Source organism: Aquarana catesbeiana, linkage group LG06 (genome assembly GCF_042186555.1).
Source record: "Aquarana catesbeiana isolate 2022-GZ linkage group LG06, ASM4218655v1, whole genome shotgun sequence".
Lineage (NCBI taxonomy): Eukaryota > Metazoa > Chordata > Amphibia > Anura > Ranidae > Aquarana > Aquarana catesbeiana.
Genome location: NC_133329.1, coordinates 67,464,369 through 67,484,111, shown reverse-complemented (window position 1 = coordinate 67,484,111; position 19,743 = coordinate 67,464,369). Strand labels below are relative to the sequence as shown.

General features: G+C 42.3%; 1 gene segment (V, D, J or C); it reads right to left on the bottom strand.

Moving 5' to 3' along the window:
- The window catches only part of LOC141148581 (Ig mu chain C region secreted form-like), a 41,505-nt gene that overhangs the window by 8,145 nt on the left and 13,617 nt on the right, over window positions 1–19,743 (bottom strand). The window contains 4 exon segments of the C gene segment in view: window positions 956–1,270; window positions 5,131–5,472; window positions 10,055–10,351; window positions 15,964–16,017. Coding sequence covers window positions 956–1,270; window positions 5,131–5,472; window positions 10,055–10,351; window positions 15,964–16,017 — 1,008 coding nt within the window.

Here is a 19,743-nt window from a genome sequence, read left to right as displayed (position 1 = left end):
CCTGCCCGTAAGAGGTACAGGTAGACAGCTGCACTGACAATATGCAGGAGCCTAAGATTGCACCCGTGATGCTTTACAGGCTCCTAATAATAAAAAATAAATGCACGTTTTTTACCTGCAAAAAAATGTGCATTTATTATTATTTTTTTTAAATGTTAACTTATCATTTAAATACTTTTAAAGGGATGCCAACAGTCCAGCTTTTCTCACCAGAGCACTTAGAGTGCACCAGGTGATCATAATGAACCAGCCCCTTCCATTCAAATTCAGTGTGAAAGGATATGGTGAAACAAACAGCTATAAACAAAGAGCTATTTCTTCAGAGCAACAAAAGGTAGGACTCTGTAATAAAGTTTGATAGCATCACTCCAATGTATATTGATCACACAGAGTGGATTATTTTTTTCCAAACAAAAGTGGAGTTACACTTTAAAGCGGGGGTTCACCCACACCACCAAAAAAAAAAATATTAAAAGCCAGCAGCTACAAATACTGCAGCTGCTGACTTTTAATACATGCTCATTCACCTGTCCCAGGGTCCAGCGATGTCGGCAGCTGACGCTGATAGCCCGCTCGGTTCTCGGCAGCTGCCGCCGCCATCCTAGGTGAGGGAATCAGGAAGTGAAGCGTTGCGGCTTCACTTCCCGGTTCCCTACTGCGCATGCGCGAGTCGCGCTGTGCGTCCCTAGTGGTCCCCGCTCTCTCCTGGGAGCTGTGTGTTCCCAGCAGACAGCGCGGTCGGGACGGGAAGAGGCATAGACTCCCATGGGAGTCTATGCCGGAAGTGGGTGCAAATACCTGTCTTAGACAGGTATCTGCACCCCCCTCCCCCCCTGAAAGGTGCCAAATGTGACACCGGAGTGGGGGAGGGTTCCGAAAAGCGAAAGTTCCATTTTTGTGTGGAACTCCGCTTTAACTGTGATAGGGATTTTCTCACCTGTAAAGATAGGCTTACCTCTTACAGACAAGGTTCTGGTCTCAGGCCCATCCAAAGATGCATGTTCCCAAGTGACGTACAATTTATAATGAGGATCTGCGAAGCTGGGACCCCAAACCTGACATTTACTGGTGACACAAAATGTCAGATCCTCCTCCTCTGTGATTGTTTCTGTGTGTTTGGTTCCCTGCCGGACTCCTTTTCTGGGCTGTGGCTCCTCGCGGTACCATTTTATCTTGATGTCTTTTGGATAAAATTTCTTGAGAGTCAGGCAAAACTGAATGAAAATAGTATCCACCAATGTCATCTGTATGGGATCCATCTGAGGTTTTCCTGGAAAATGTAACACAGGAAGTAGAATATCAAAACTAATTATGATACATTTTTTTTTTTTTTACATTCTGTCAATATGATGCGTAGATTTATGCAGCATAGTTAGAGCTCAAATGAAGTCTCAGTTCTCTTTTTCTGTTAATAGTCATATTCTGAAGTATATTGATCCTTGATCAAAAGAACCATCTCCTGCACTAAAGAGGAATCTACTGGCAAAGAGGGATCACCAGTCTTAAGCCTCGTACACACGGTACGATTGTTGGCCAACCGAGCGTCTGATTTTTGTCTTAAGGGCGTGTGCCAGGATCTTGTCTTACATACTAACAGTACACAATTGTCGTGCCACAAACACAAACGTAGTGATGTATTACGAGGAATTTCAGCTCTTGGGCGCCACTCTTTGGGCCCCTTGGCAAAAGGAGCGTACTAACGGTAAGATTTTAGGACAACAGTCTGTCAACAGACAATCCCTTGCCCACAATCGTACCGTGTGTACGAGGCTCTAAGCTATTCCATTATAGGCAAAACCTTGCTGCGCTCCAAGGACCAGGGGAGCTCAAAAGTTTTCTAGTCTGTTAATCATTAACTGATTTTTCCCTGAAAATGCCTTCAAATACTTTTTTGTTCTTAGTAAAAATGTAATCCCTGATCTCCCACTCCAGTGCTCTAGGCTTCCATAGATGACTACCGTGTACACACGAGCGGACTTTTCAACCGGACTGGTCCGACGGTCTATCCGACGGACTTTGGGCGGACTTCCGACGGACTTTCCGAACAAACGGACTTGCCAACACACGATCACACCAAAGTCCGATGGATTCGTATGTGATGAAGTACACCGGACTAAAATAAGGAAGTTGATAGCCAGTAGCCAATAGCTGCCCTAGCCTCGGTTTTCGTCCGTCGGACTAGCATACAGACGAGCTGACTTTTCGATAGGGACTGGGTCTGGCGGAGTTCTGATGTAAAGATTTGAAACATGTTCCAAATCTAAAGTCCGTCAGATTTTCGACCAAAAAAGTCCGCTGCAGGTCTGATGAAGCCCACACACGGTCGGATTGTCCGCCGGACTCGGTCCGTCGGACCAGTCCGGTCGAAAAGTCCGCTCGCATGTACGTGGCAAAACAACCACATCACATATGTAATGCTGAGGATGAGGACAAGGAGGAGTAACTGACCAGGACTGTTAGAAAACAGAGTGCAATGAGCAGCGAGGTCACATTTAGTACACTGCAACTGTAATGCCCCGTACACACGATCGGACATTCCGACAACAAAATCCATGGATTTATTCCGACGGATGTTGGCTCAAACTTGTCTTGCATACACACGGTCACACAAATCTTGTCGGAAATTCCGATCGCCAAGAACGTGGTGACGTACAACACATACAACGAGCGAGAAAAAATGAAGTTCAGTAGCCAGTGCAGCTCTTCTGCTTGATTCCGAGCATGCGTGGAACTTTGTGCGTCGGAATTGTGTACACACGGTCGGAATTTACGACATTACGGATTTTGTTGTCGGAAAATTTGAGATTCAGATCTCAAATTTTGTTTGTCAGTAATTCCGACGGAAAATGTCTGATGGAGCCTACACACAGTCGGGATTTCCGACAACAAGCTCCCATCGAACATTTCCCAGTGTGAAAATTTAGATGCAATTACCGACGCGTACAACAAATTCATGTACAGTGGAACCTTGTATTACGAGCATAATCCGTTCCAGGAAAATGCCTGTAATCCAAAGCACTCGCATCTTAAAGCCAGTTTTCCCCTAGAAGTCAATGGAAATGAAGATAATTTGTTCCGCATTGACTTCTATTGCATGTAATACCGCATGTGGCCAGAGGTGGGGGGGGGGGCGACGGAGAGCCTTGGAAATACTCGAGACAGCTTGGCTGAACTCTGAAACCCTCGGAAAGGCTGAGAAACGCTCGGAAACTGAGTATTTCCGAATATTTCCGAGTGATTCCAAGTATTTTCGAACGGCTCCGAACCGTTCCGAGTGTCACCGGCGCCCCCGCACCTCTGGCCAAATGCGGTACTGCATACCCCATTAGCTTGAATTCTGCTTGTTTTGCGAGACAACACTCGTAAACCGAGTAAGGATTTTTTGAAAAAAAAGTTGCTCGTCTTTTAAAACGCTTGTTAACCGCGTTAGTCGTTAACCAAGGTTCCACTGTACTACCTAATAGCGACACTTCATTATGTGTCAATGGATGCAGTAAATTCATATAGAAATACCATGTTTCAGAGATAAGATAAGGAAACTGGAGGTAAAAAGAAGACCAGTGTCCATAGAGGGCGCACGGGCGCCGCCTCCTGAATCCATGCTGGTCAATATTCCTATCGCACACAATTTATCAACCTTGACATGTGTTAGTAAAACCGTACATATCATCACAACTACTTTGTGCATCCAGATAAATGATACCTTCTTTACTTGTAAAAAAAAATGTTTTCTTAAATTTAGCTGTATATTTCTTGCTACTACAATAACCTACACCAAAGAACAACCCAAAATAAATGATCCTACTGGTAAATGGTAATGGATATCTCCTGATTTCTTTATCCCCTTCCCGCCGACCGTGCACAGATGTGCGGCCTCGGCTTTTGGGGGTTATACCAGGATGATGCCCGCAGCTGCAGGTACCGTTTTTTATAGCCGGCGATCCGCTTTCCAGGGATAACAACCGATGCGGCTAAAAGCCGCTCAACTGTTATACCGGAGGAGCGGAAGGGGACGTCCCCCCCTCCTGCCGCCTCCCGCCTCTCTCAACGGGCCTCCCGTCCCACCGGGAGACCCGATCACCAATCCGCCGCCTCCGGCGGCTAGCCACAAACTGGAACAAAGCCGGTAATGGCTTCGTTCCAGTCTCCTGAATGTAAACACGGAAGCGACGTCATGACATCACTTCCCATTTACTCGGCTGCCAATGGCGCCGGTTTTAAAAAAATATACAGTATTCAGAATCGCCGAAAAAGGCGATCTGAATACTTTGAAGTGCAAAGACCCCCGATCCCTCCATAAAGAGTACTTGTCACCACCTATTACTGTCACAAGGGATGTTTACGTTCCTTGTGACAGCAATAAAAGCGATCAAAAAAAATTTTTTTAAACACAATTTATTAATATAAAAATAAATAAAAAAAAAAATGTTTAAAGCACCCCCGTCCCGCGAGCTCGCGCAGCAAAGGAAACGCATACGGAAGTCGCGCCCGCATATGTAAATGGTGTTCAAATCACACATGTGAGGTATTGCCGCGATCGTCAGAGCGAGGGCAATAATTCTAGCACTAGAACTCCTCTGTAACTCTAACCTGGTAACCGTAAAAAAAATTTAAAGCGTCACCTATGGAGATTTTAAGGTACCGTAGTTTGTCGTCATTCCACTAGTGCGTGCAATTATAAAGTGTGACATGTTTGGTATCTATTTACTTGGCGTAACATCATCTTTCACATTATACAAAAAAATTGGGCAAACTTTACTGTTTCTTTTTTTTTAAATTCATGAAAGCGTCCTTTTTCCCAAAAAGTTGCGTTTAAAACACCGCTGCATAAATACTGTGTGACATAAAATATTGCAACAATCGCTATTTTATTCTCTAGATTCTCTGCTAAAAAATATATATATAATGTTTGGGGGTTCTAAGTAATTTTCTAGGAAAAAAATACTGATTTTAACTTGTAAACAACAAATGTCAAAAATAGGCTTAGTCATGAAAGGGTTATATTATCAAAGGAAAACTGGCCTAAAATAGTAAAAAAAAAATTATATGCATATTTGCGTGATGTCGGGGCCAAGGGGTTAAACTTCAGAATGGAAACATCTTTTATTACTGCTGGTATGTAATACTCACCCATCAGACTGAGCCGCCCTGTGCTTTTTTCAGTGGCTTCCTGCAAAGAAGGATGCTGCACTCTGCATATGTACTCTGCCCCCTGGTGGACTCTCAATGCAGGTGTGATTGTCAGCCTTGCGGTACAGCTGTATGTATTATCTGTGTTTTTATGTGATGACGTTTTTTGGATGGAAGCAGAATCTTCGCAGAACTCCTGATGGTTCTCCTTGTTCCTTCTCAGCCAGGTGACAGAGATATCATCTGGGTAATACCCCGAGATGTCACACTGCACAGTGATTGGGGTGTCATGAAATAAGTGGGGTACTTGTACTTCTTCTACAGCTGGACGCCAAGGGAAATCTATCAGAGACAAATCAATATTATATAAACATATCATACCACAGAATAAACATGATAAGCCTTAAAATAAACCAATAGTGACTGTACAAAAAGTAAGCTAGCACTAGCCATTTATAGCTGGCTATATGACCCATGTATCTACTGCATCCAACACACACAATAAACATATTTAACCTCTTGCTTACCGGGCACTTTTACCCCCTTCCTGCCCAGGCCAATTTTCAGCTTTCAGCGCTGTCACACTTTGAATGATAATTGCGCGGTCATGCTACACTGTACACATATGAAATTGTTATCACTTTTTTGAGACAGATAATACTTTCTTTTGGTGGTATTTAATCACCACTGGGATTTTTTTTTGCTAAAGAGTTAGCATAGTTTGTTTTAAAAATTTACAAACAGGTAATTTTTCTGCTTTACTGATGTGTGCTGATGAGACTGCACTGAAAGGCACAGATGAGGCTGCAACTTGTAGGTGGCACTGATGGACAATGAGAGTCGGCACTAATAGGCAGCACTGATAGGTGACATTGATGATGAGGCACTGATGGGCACTGATTGGCAACACTGATGAGCAATGAGAGGTGGCACTGATGGGCAATGAGAGGTGGCACTGATGGGCAATGAGAGGCGGCACTAATAGGTGACATTGATGATGAGGCACTGATGGGCACTGATTGGCAGCACTGATGGGCAATGATAGGTGGCACTGATGGGCAATGAGAGGTGGCACTGATGGGCAATGAGAGGCGGCACTAATAGGCAGCACTGATAGGTGACATTGATGATGAGTGGTGGACACTGATTGGCAGCACTAATGGGCAATGATAGGTGGCACTGATGAGCAATGAGAGGCAGCACTGATGAGCAATGAGAGGCGGCACTAATAGGCAGCACTGATAGGTGACATTGATGATGAGGCACTGATGGGCACTGATTGGCAGCACTGATGGGCAATGATAGGTGGCACTGATGGGCAATGAGAGGCAGCACTGATGAGCAATGAGAGGCGGCACTAATAGGCAGCACTGATAGGTGACATTGATGATGAGGCACTGGTGGGCACTGATTGGCAGCACTAATGGGCAATGATAGGTGGCACTGATGGGCAATGAGAGGCGGCACTGATGGGCAATGAGAGGCGGCACTAATAGGCAGCACTGATAGGTGACATTGATGATGAGTGGTGGACACTGATTGGCAGCACTAATGGGCAATGATAGGTGGCACTGATGGGCAATGAGAGGCAGCACTGATGAGCAATGAGAGGCGGCACTAATAGGCAGCACTGATAGGTGACATTGATGATGAGGCACTGGTGGGCACTGATTGGCAGCACTGATTGACACTGATATGTGGCACTGGTGGGCACTGGTTGGCACAGATTGGGACCAATGTCCCTGTAACAGAAGCCGGTTACCGGCTCTCTTCTATTCTCCTCACGCTAAACGGGAGGAGAAAAAAAGCCGACGATTAGCTTCTGTTTATTTCCATGATCAGCTGTCATTGTTGTTTAACTGCTTGCCGACCAGCTGCGGCAGGTTGGCTCAACTACGGAATCGCCATAGGTGTATGTCGGGCTTGTACGCGGTGATCCGTGGGTGCACGTGTGCGCCGATTGGCCAGCAGGGGAGCCAATCAGCGGGTCTGGTGGACTCGATGTCTGCCGTCCGTCCTCGATTGTGCCCTGCAGTGACAGAATGGGGATCTGCCAAAGAAAACAAGGCAGATCTCTAATTTGTCAGGGGATGACACACAGATCCTGTCTTTCTGCTAGACAGGAAGACAGATCTGTGTGCTGCCCCTCCCCCATACAGTTAGTAAACACACCCAGGGAAAACATTTATTTAATATCTCCCCTGATGTTAACCTCTTCCCTGTCAGTGTCATTAGTACAGTAACAGTGCATATTTTTAGCACTGATCACTGTAATGATGTCACTGGTTCCCAAAAAAGTGTCAAAAATGTCAGTTAGGTGTCCGATCTGTACGCCGCAATGTCGCAGTCCAGCTAAAAATCGCTGATCACCGCCATTGTTAGTAAAAAAAAAAAAAAAATAATAAAAATGCCATAAATCTATCCTCTATTTTTGTAACTTTTGCGCAAACCAATAAAATTATTGGGTTTTTTTTTTTTTACCAAAAATTTGTAGCAGAATACATATTGGCCTAAACTGATGAAGAAATTAGATTTTTAAAAAAATTTTATTGGATGTGTTTTATAGCAGGATATAAAAAATATTGTTTTTTTTTTTCAAAATACAGTAGTCGGTCTTTTTTATTTTGTAGTGCAAAAAAAAAAAAAACGCAGAGGTGATCAAATACCACCAAGAAAAAAACGCCCTATTTGTGGGAAAAAAAGGACCTCAATTTTGTTTGTGTACAATGTCGCACGACCGCACAATTGTCAGTTAAAGAACGCAGTGCCGTTTTGCAAGAAATGGCCTGGTCATTAAGGGGGTAAATCCTTCCGGGGCTGAAGTGGTTAATGTGTAGGAGGAGCTCGTTCTGACCGCAGGTTTTTTGCAGTTCTTTATTTAATATTATGAGGGAAGAGTAATGGGGGATTATTCTTCCCTCATATAGCCCTATACACTATAGACAGGGAGGGGGTCTATAGTGTATAGGGCTCTGCATAGAGGATCAATTAGAGAGAGATAGTCCAAAAGTTAACAGCTACTGCTGTGTTGTCTTACTAGAAAACCCAAAATAATCTGTGGACACAATGCCATGGAAGTGCCCTGCATTAAAAATGTTAACCCAAAATGAAGATTTTAAACACGTATTCAAAAACTGAGGTATAAAGTTTAGAAACTTTTAACCTTTACATTTTGGATCTTTTCCATTTTTCACACACTTTAAAATGCACATTATGAAATTTGCTACAGGTCACACAAAACAAAGTGTTTTCTGACAACAGAGAACCCACAGAGCGAGGAGTCCCAGTTTTATATTCTGCACCGATATCGGTGCAAATGTTTATCTCATCATGTGTGGCCTCTACCATCACTAAAGGGCCACACATAATATTTAGTAAATGTAATGCTACTGAAAGCTTCTAGAGACTGCAGAGATGCAACAGAAGATGGGCATAGATTATGGGGCATGCTACAAGAGACGGTCAGAGACTGCAGAAATGCTACAGGAGGTGATCAGAGACTGCAGACATGATACAGGAGGTGATCAGAGACTGCAGACATGATACAGGAGGTGATCAGAGACTGCAGACATGATACAGGAAATGGTCAGAGACTGCAGACATGATACAGGAGATGATCAGAGACTGCAGACATGATACAAGAGATGGTCAGAGACTGCAGACATGATACAGGAAATGGTCAGAGACTGCAGACATGATACAGGAGATGATCAGAGACTGCAGACATGATACAAGAGATGGTCAGAGACTGCAGACATGATACAGGAGGTGGTCAGAGACTGCAGACATGATACAGGAAATGTTCAGAGACTGCAGACATGATACAGGAAATGGTCAGAGACTGCAGACATGATACAAGAGATGGTCAGAGACTGCAGACATGATACAGGAAATGGTCAGAGACTGCAGACATGATACAGGAGGTGGTCAGAGACTGCAGACATGATACAGGAAATGGTCAGACACTGCAGACATGATACAGGAGATGGTCAGAGGCTGCAGACATGATACAGGAGGTGATCAGAGACTGCAGACATAATACAGGAGATGGTCAGAGACTGCAGACATAGTACAAGAGGTGATCAGAGACTGCAGACATGATACAGGAGATGGTCAGAGACTGCAGACATAGTACAGGAGGTGATCAGAGACTGCAGACATAGTACAGGAGATGGTCAGAGACTGCAGACATAGTACAGGAGATGGTCAGAGACTACAGACATGATACAAGAAATGATCAGAGACTACAGACCTACTACAGAGGATGGTCAGAGACTGCTGACATGTTACAGGGGATTTTCTGAGAAAGCAGACATGATACAGGAAATGATAAAAGACTACAGACACGATACAGAGATGGTAAGAGACTGCAGAAATGCTACAGGATATGGTCAAAGACTGCAGATATTCTTCAAGATAAAGTTAAAGACTGCAGACATACTACAGTATAATGTCAGAGAAGATATACCTGCTATAGGAGATGGTCAGAGACTGCAAACATGCTATAGGTGTTGCAGTAGACGGGAGATGTCCTTCAGGAGACAGTCATGGACTGGAGATGTCCTTCAGGAGACAATCATAGACTGGAGACATGAGACAGCTAAAGATCTGCTATCACAGCCCTTCACAAATCCATGCTCCCTACAACCTCCTTTACTTGTACTACATTAGCCATTTCTCAGAGCAAAATCTATTATAAAAAGTTTAGAGAAAAAAAAAAGAGAAAATGGATGGAGAGCACATAAAAAAGGAAGAATAAAATAAACTAAACCCACTTGCCTATTAGAAGCCAATATTATCTATAAGGGCCAGAGGGCTGCACAGTGAGGGTACATTTACACCATCATGGGAAAAGTCTGCATGTGGCCCCCAGGATGCGGGTTGGGGACCCGGGATGTACATGATGGTGTGACTCTTCTCTCACCTCTGTCATCTCGGATACACAGCTTTTCATGTCCGGTGCTATTGGTGTATTCATGTTCCCAGCTGACAAGCACTGTGGATCCGGGACATTTGAGGACAGTCTCTGGAATGATGACCTCACTGTAGACGGTGAATAGATGATTATTTTCTATGTAGCAATCTTGGGATGATAAAATGTCAGCGTCCTTGTTCTCTCCACACGTCCATTTGAAGTGAAGGTATCCGGGATAAAAGCCCTCCAGGGTCAGGGAGTATCTCAGCCCCCCGGAATCACACAGGCTTCTTATCACTGGTCTGCCTGAAAAGGTAACCATAGAGAAAGTTCAAATATTATATAATGATGTATGAAAACCAGAGCAAAGGAACATTCCGTTCTTCTCTAAAGAAATAACCACCCCTCTAGCGATGCGACACCTGCGAGCTCCATCGACTTTGCCCATCTTTTGGGTATGGGATTTTCGGCTATTCTGATTGGCTGTGCCAGGATGGCATAAATTCCTACAAAGTCTATCTAAACCCAAAAACTAAAAATTTAATATATTGCAGCTTACCATTCATGAGATGTGATGGCTGCATTCGTTTTCTTTTTTTTATAGTCTTAATATATTTTCTTCCTGTACAGAAATACCTGTTAAAGCAGTTGTAAAGCCAGCTTTCTTATTTTTACATACAGGTAAGCCTATAATAAGTAGACATGTGCACTGACAAAAAATTTGTTCATTTTCGTTTCATTAGTTTTTTTCTTTTTTTCGGAAATTCGGAAATCCGAATTTTCAAATTTTCGGATTTCCAAATTTTCGAATTTCAAATTTTCGGATTTCCGAATTTTCAAACTTCAAACTTTCTGGAAAATTCGAAAATCCGAAAATTAGAAAATCTGAAAAAAAAAAAGAAAATCAGTAAAATTCGAAATAATAATTAACTATTAAATTATAGGTATTGGAACTTCCTTTCAAATTTGGCTGTTCGGCATTCGTTATTTCAGATCATTCGTAACTTCGGATAAATTTTTACTCCTTACGTTCACTAACAGCCAAATTTGAAAGGAAATTCCAATGCCTATCATTTAATATTCATTATTAGTTATTATTTCAGATTTTCGAGTTTTTGAATTTTCAGATTTTCATTCTTTTGAATTTTCAGATTTTCATTCTTATTCTTGGATTTTCAAATTTCCAAATTTTAGAATTTTTAAATTTATGAAATTTTGAATATTCGAATTTCCGAAATTCTGAAATGTCAAATTTTCGGAAATTCGGAAATTTGAAATTTGGAATTTCGGAAATTCCGAAATTTGAAAATGTGAAAACTCGAAAATCGGAAATTTGTAATTTCGGGAATTCGAAATTCGGAAATTCAAAAATTTCGGAAATTTCGGAAATTTAAAAATTTGGAAATTTCGGAATTAACGAATTTGTCAAAATTTGTTAAAAAATTAATTTGGAACTAAACGACTTGCACATGTCTAATAATAAGACTTACCTGTAGGTAAAATTAATATCTCCTAAACCTGCACGGTTTAGGACAGGGGTAGGCAATCTGAGGCCCTCTGGCTGTTGCAGAACTTCAACTCATGGGAAATGTAGTTCTACAACAGCTGGAGGGCCCCAGGTTGCCTACCCCTGGTTTAGGAGAAATTCACTCTACATGCAGCCACTGACGTCAGCGGCGCATGCTATATGAAGGTCCGGCGTATTGTGACAGAACTTCAGAGCTCCTTTCCAGAACGGAGGGCTCACGCATGCATGCGCAGGAGTGACATCATCGCGGCTCCGGCCACTCACAGCGCCAGAGCCCGCAAACCCAGAAGAAACGTTGGGGGAACATGTAGGCCCCCTCAGTGGTGACCGGCCACTGCTGCGGCGGCTTCATTCTTAGGTGAGTATTTCATAATGTGCTAGCATGCGATGCATACTAGCACATTATCCTATTGTCTTGCAGGGGGGTTTTTTGTTTTGTTTTTTCAGGGGTTTACTACTGCTTTAATCCTGCTAGAAATTCCACGTCCTTGTAACTGCTTGTAAGCTGAACTGGAATCTTAAACTATCCCAGCTATCTTCTGTGAACTATAAGACCCCTCCTCCCCGCTCGTTCAACATTGCTGCTTTTCACAGAATGCCTTGTACTGTATATTATTTTTCAATGAATATGAGGCGTTCTGTGATTGGACAAGGAGGAAAGATCAGGAAGTGATGTCATAATTTCCATCTCTTCCAATCAAAGAATGCCTCGTATTCATTGAAAAGAAAAAAATACAAGACCTTCTGTGAATGGCCGCAGTGCCGAGCGAATGACCCCCTCGTGATTGGAGGATCTAAGTCACATAGCTTACATAGCTACATAGCTGGTCAGGCTGAAAAAAAAGACACAAGTTCATTCAGTCCAACCATAAAAAAAAAAATTAAATAAAAGAAAAAATATCATCCCATATACACAATCCTTCACCCACAGTTATCCAGAGGAAGGCGAAAAACCCCAGCAGAGCATGATCCAATTTGCTACAGCAAGGGAAAAAATTCTTTCCTGATCCCCCGAGAGACAATCGGATTTTCCCTGGATCAACTTTACCTATAAATGTTATTACCCAGTTATATTGTGTACATTTAGGAAACAATCCAGGCCTTTCTTAACCTCCCTGGCGGTATGATTATTTCTGATTTTAGGTGCTGAAAGCGGTACAATTATTTTGCACAGAAATTTGGCGTTTTATATTGTAGGCCTGTAATTCTTAGGAATAGTTCACTTAAATCTGTCCAAACAAGAGTCTAGTAGACATCCCGGGTATGATAAAGTTTGAAAAACGAAATAAAAAATTATAATATAATAAATAACTATAAATAATTATAACAAATAATAATATAATAATAATAAAAATTATATAATAATGTAATCAAATCAAAAACACTGAAATTTGCTCAGTTGCAGAATTGTCGCTTTTGTTACTTTTAGTGTTTGGTAACGGATTTCCCCACAAATCACTATCGATCAATTCTGCGAGTGATTCTAATTTATTATCGCTTTTTTCTAGCTGGTCTAAAAGCACTTTTGATGTAAAGAGACAGTTTTGGTTGCTATGGACAATCTCCAGTTTCCTGGCAGAAAGAACAGTTTTATATATATAAAACTGCATGCAGGACACTGGGCAGACCACTAGGGACAAAGGGGATGTGTAGTTATTTGATACAGTACTGTAATCTGTAAGATTACAGTATGCTGTATCTATACTATGTGTTTCACTTTTGAATTTACCGCCGAACTCCGTCCCCGTGCGTCGCAACGCTCGCAGGGAACGGAGCTCGGCACTGTGAATCGAGCGAGACACAGCGGCTCGCCGATCACAGCGGGGAGACATCGCAGGAACCAGGGGACAAGGTAAGTATGCTCTTCCTGGATCCTGCGATGCAAGCCCGAGTCTGGCTCGGGGTTACCGCTTTTGGTATGAAAAATCCAACCCGAGCCAGACTCGGGAATACCGCCAGGGAGGTTAAAGCAATCTTAGAGCTTGGCAGAACCACCTCTGTAGGAAGACTATTCCACATTTTCACAGCTCTTAAGCCGCGTACACACGATCGGGATTTTGGTCGGAAAAAGATATGATGGCTTTTCCGACGGGATTCTGCTTAAGCTTGGCTTGCATACACACGGTCACACAAAAGTTCGCTGAACTTTCGACCGTCAAGAACACGGTGACGTACAACACTACGACGAGCCGAGAAAATTAAGTTCAATGCTTCCGAGCATGTGTCGAATTGCTTCCAGGCATGCATAGGAATTTTGCGCGTCGGAATTGCTACAGACGATCGCATTTTCGGATAGGAACTTTTTCCAACCGAAAAATTGAGAACCTGCTCTCAATCTTTTGCTGGCTGGAATTCGGCCAGCGAAAGTCCGATGGAGCGTACACACGGTCGCATTTTCCGACCAAAAGCTCTCATCGGACTTTTGCTGGCCGAATTTCCGATCGTGTGTACGCGGCATTACTGTGAAGAAACCTTTCTGTATCTGGAGATGAAATCTCTTTTCCTCTAGATGTAAAGAGTGCCCCCTTGTTCTCAGTGTTGGAGAAGGTGAACATTTACTGGGAATCTTAACTTCTATTAAAAAATGTTGGGATATTTTATGGGGCACACTAGCATGAGTAGTGTTAAGGTAGCCCATTAAAAATGAATGTGATACCAGACATTATTCTCATGAAGACCTTGGTTTCCACTAGCAAGAATGTCTCTGACAAAGCCAGTCAAGCTTGGACTTGCTGGGTGGCATAAAGAGACTCTGATTCATTCAAGGTCTTAGTTGGCCATTCATTTTAGATTACCTATAACCTTATACTGGGAAGTCCCACACATTCTGATTCATATCTTCAATGGCTCTTGGACCCCACCAAGGTCTCAGCACATCACTACCTTGGACTGCCTGGTGTATCAAGGCCTGACCATTGGCCTATCACTTCTTTTTGTGCATTCCTTAATCCCCCTCTTTCTTGCCAATCCCCTTCTCTCCATCATTCCTGTCTATGTTTTAATACCCTATAGCAGTTATGGCGAACCTTGGCACCCCAGATGTTTTGGAACTACATTTTCCATGACGCTCAACTACACTGCAGAGTGCAAAATGATTATTACTTGATTTATAGATGTTATAAATCAAACTGATGAACCCCTTCCCGACCGCCGCACGCCGATATACGTCGGCAGAATGGCGCGGGTGGGCAAAAGGGGCGTACAGGTATGCCACCTTTAAGATGCGGCATTGTGGGCGCACGCGTGCCGCCGCATGCTCCGTGACCGTGAGTCCCGCGGACTTGATGTCCCCCGGGTGCCCGCGATCATGTCACGGAGCGGAAGAATGGGGAAATGCTTTTGTAAACAAGGCATTTCCCCGTTCTGCCTAGTGACATGACAGAGATCACTACTCCCTGTCATCGGGAGCAGTGATCGCTGTCATGTGAGTAGTAAGTTGTCCATCCCCCCACAGTTAGAATCATTCCCTAGGACACACTTAACCCCTTGATCGCCCCCTAATGTTAACCCCTTCCCTGCCAGTGTCATTTACACAGTAATCAGTGCATTTTTATAGCACTGATCGCTGTATTAATGACAATGGTCCCAAAATAGTGTCAAAAGTGTCCGATGTGTCCGCCATAATGTCGCAGTCCCGATAAAAATCGCAGATCGCCGCCATTACTAATAAAAATATAATAGAATATAATAGAATAATAAAAATGCCAAAAAACTATCCCCTATTTTGTAGATGGTATAACTTTTGTGCAAAAAATCAATACACGCTTATTGCAAATTTTTTTACCAAAAATATGTAGAATACGTATCGGCCTAAACTGAGGAAAAAAGTTTTTTTTTTTATATATTTTTGGGGGATATTTATTATAGCAAAAAGTACAAAATATTGTTTTTTTTTTCAAAACTGTCGCTTTTTTTTGTTTATAGCGCAAAAAATAAAACCGCAGAGGTGATCAAATACCACCAAAAGAAAGCTCTATTTGTGGGGAAAAAAGGATGTCAATTTTTGTGTGGGTGAAACGTCGCACGACCGCGCAATTGTCAGTTAAAGCGACGCAGTACTGAATCGCAAAAAGTGCTCTGGCAGGAAGGGGTAAAATCTTCCGGGGCTGAAGTGGCTAAAGATATAATTAAACTAAAAATGAATGGGCTGCCAGTGAAACCAAACATTATAATAATCATACATAACCCTTTTTTTGTAATTGAATGCACTATTGTACATTGTGGCAAGCTACAACACAGGTTCATTCATTGGAAAATGAAGGTCACCCCAACGCAGTAACACACGTTATAGAACACAGGTTCTAATCATTCACCAATCTATCCAAAGCTTTTAAAAAAAAAACTTCCATTCTTCTTTCTTGCACCCTTTTAGCACACACCTCTTGCTCACCTGTAGGGGCTGCAGTTTTTTCTTCCTCTACTTCACCTAGCCTTACAAATCGATCTACTGGAAATAAAATATTTAAAAAAATTAGATAAGCCATCAAAGCATTCGACAAATGTTAAATAGAGCCTATGTTTCGTTTTACAGCATCTAACATTTCTGATCTCTCCTTCTGAACATGCCAGTTCCCTAGCTGTCATATTGATCCTCTGGTGTTGATCTTAAAACTTTAATCAGAAATCAGAATAAAGTATATGGATCGGTAGTTTCTGACTAGAAGGTCAACTTTCTTTTTTGCTTGGACCTTTGGAGCTCTATTGCGTATAAAGTTCAATTTACTAAACTATAAAAAATGTGTTAATCAATATTTTTAGCACTTATATCATAAAAAAGAGAAAATGGGGGATATTTATGATATGCACAGACTAATCAATTATAATAAAAAAGATAGATTGTATCTGTTCTGTGCATCAATCTGTGAGGAGTTGTTAAATAAAGTCTCTATAATGAGCTCTAATTTGAATATTCAGTATCAATTATGACTCAACCTCACACCAAAATCAAATTCAATAAAAAAGTTTTGGATAATTAGCATGAAGGGCAAAAGTTCACAAACCAGTTTAATCCAATGATTGCAGCTCTGTATGTGTATGATGTGTGTGCATGTGATAACACTGGACCAAGAGAAGTGAGGCTTGGTTTTGATGGATACACAGTGAGGCCTTCAGAGGTTGAATACGTAATTAAGGTACAGTATGGATAGACCTTATTCCGATCTCAGGCTGATAATTCTCTGATAGCGCCAAAAGTTACGCTCAGCAGATGGCAAACTCTGGGATGGGTATTGAGGAGTGCAGAGTACAAAAGATCATATCACTCAGAGGTCCTTATTAAATGTTTATTGGTTAAGACCATCAAGGAAAGCCAAGGTGTTTTAAGGGAAAGGTCTCCCCCTACCTCAGTGCTAGAGCAGTAGATGTAACTAGAATTACGAGAACTCACAGCATGGTAACACTAAAACGATTCTAGCAGTTCATAATCGGTCAGTCTCCTATTGCATCTCATTATAATTCTAATTACATCTACTGCTCCAGCCCTGAGGAAGGGACAGGCCTTTCCACTAAAACATGTTGGCTTTACTTGATGTTCTAAATCAGAGGTCTCCAAACTTTCTAAACAAAGAGTAAGTTTACTGTCCTACAGAGTTTAGTGGAGTCGGACTGTGGCCAGAAAGGGTAGAACTTGTCCTGGCATCAGTGAGAGTAAACAAATGCAACATCTTTAATGGCAGGGGGGGGGGGGGGGGTAGTGCCCCATTTGAGGTGCCAGTGGTAGGAATTATGCCCCATTGTTGGTGGCAGTGGGAGGAGTAGTGTCTCATACCAGTGGGAGGAATGGTGCCCCAAGGATAAAGGCAAGCAAAGAGCCACATCTGGCCCTAGGGCCTCCGTTTGGAGGCCACTGCTCTAAAACAATGTACATTTTTTTTAAATGTCCTCTCAATTATACAAACTTTTGTACTGGGTGCTCCTTAATAACCACCTCCAAATCTTGCAGCTCTGTATGAAAGAGTGGTGCTCTACTTAAAGCGGGAGTCCGGCGACCAATCTTTTTTTTTTTTTCTTTAGGTCATTGAGACACTTTGCTAATCCCAAAATAATACTCAGTTTGGGTGTAATATTTCCGCCTCTGTCTGTTTTCATACTGAAGAATAACTTAAAAAATGTGATGCTGGCTGTTTCCATCTTGCTTGTGGGCATGTGAAGCCCACAAGCATTGATTTCCTGGATGCGGTGAATGCTGTTCATTCACAGTTTATTCACTCGAATGATCATTGTTTCTTCACTGAATCTTGGGAAGTCTGACACTAAGCTCCCAGGAGACAGTGCGGCGCTGGGGGAAAAGTAATAAACACGCCTACTCCCATGGGAGGAGAGACAGGAAGTGCCACAATAAAGTACAATATTAAGGTAATTACAGCGATAAAAAAAAATTTCGTGTGGCATTTGAACATCTATGCAATTAACTGAAGGGGGTAAAATTAAGTTAAAAATTTGAGTGGAACCCCGCTTTAACCACCAAACCAGGTAAAAGACAGCAGAGTACACCAGCATGATGTAAAATACTTCTTTATTCTTGGTAATAAAAGATAAGTACTGCACTCACAGATTAAAACCTTCTGTACATTCTATGTAGGATACAGTGCCTTGAAAAAGTATTCATACCCCTTGAAATGTTCCACATTTTGTCATGTTACAACCAAAAACGTAAATGCATTTTATTGGGATTTTATGTGATGGACTAACACAAAGTGGGACATAACTGTGAAGTGGAAGGAAAATGATAAATGGTGTTCAAAATTTTTTACAAACAAATATGTGAAAAGTGTGGTGTACATTTGTATTCAGCCCCCCTGAGTCAATACTTTGTAGATCCACCTTTCACTGTAATTACAGCTGCAAGCCTTTTTGGGGATGTCTCTACCAGCTTTTCACATCTAGAGAGGGACGTTTTTGTCCATTCTTCTTTGCAAAATAGCTCAAGCTCTGTCAGATTGGATGGAGAGCGTCTGTGAACAGCAATTTTCAAGTCTTGCCACAGATTCTCAATTGGATTTAGGTCTGGACTCTGGGCCATTCTAACACATGAATATGCTTTGATCTAAACCATTCCATTGTAGCTCTGGCTGTATGTTTAGGGTCGTTGTCCTGCTGGAAGGTGAACCTCTGCCCCAATTTTGGTCTCATCTGACCAGAGCACCTTCTTCCACATGTTTGCTGTGTCCCCCACATGACTTCTCGCAAACTGGAAAACATAACTGCATATGGCTTTCTTTCAACAATGGCTTTCTTCTTGCCACTCTTACATAAAGGCCAGTTTAGTGGAGTGCACAACCAATAGTTGTCCTGTAGACAGATTCTCCCACCAGAACTGTGGATCTCTGCAGCTCCTCCAGAGTTACCATGGGCCTCTTGGCTGCTTCTCTGATGAATGCTCTACTTGCCCGGCCTGTCAGTTTAAAAGAACAGTCATGTCATGGTAGGTTTGCAGTTATGCCATACTCTTTCCATTTTCAGATTATGGATTGAACAGTGCTCCGTGAGATGTTCAAAGCTTGGGATATTTTTTTATAACCTAACCCTGCTTTAAATTTCTCCACAACTTTATCCCTGAGCTGTGTGGTGTGTTCCTTGGCCTTCATGATGCTGTTTGTTCACTAAGGTTCTCTAACAAACCTCTGAGGGCTTCACAGAACAGCTGTATTTATACTGAGATTAAATTACACACAGGTGGACTCTATTTACTAATTAGGTGACTTCTGAAGGAAGGTTCCACTAGATTTTAGTTAGGGGTATCAGACTAAAGGGGGCTGAATACAAATGCACGCCGCACTTTACAGATATTTATTTGTAAAAAAAACTTAGAAAACCATTTATAAGTTTTCTTCCACTTCACAATTATGTGCCACTTTGTGTTGGTCTATCACAGTGGTCTCCAAACTGCGGCCCTGGGGCCAAATGTGACCCTTTGCCTGCCTTTATCCGGCCCTTGGGACACTACTCCGCCCACTGATATGAAACATAAGCAAAAGATTGCCGCTCCAATCTCTCAAATCCGTATCAAGACACCCGCCCTAATGGAACTCACAGGTGCTGGCTCTGCACAAGCTTGAGGAAAGAGAAAAATATCCTGGACGGCCGCACACCATAGAAGACATTTTTATTGATATGAAGAAATAAAATCCAAATGCAGTCACCTCATGTACAGGGAGGAACAGGAAAGATA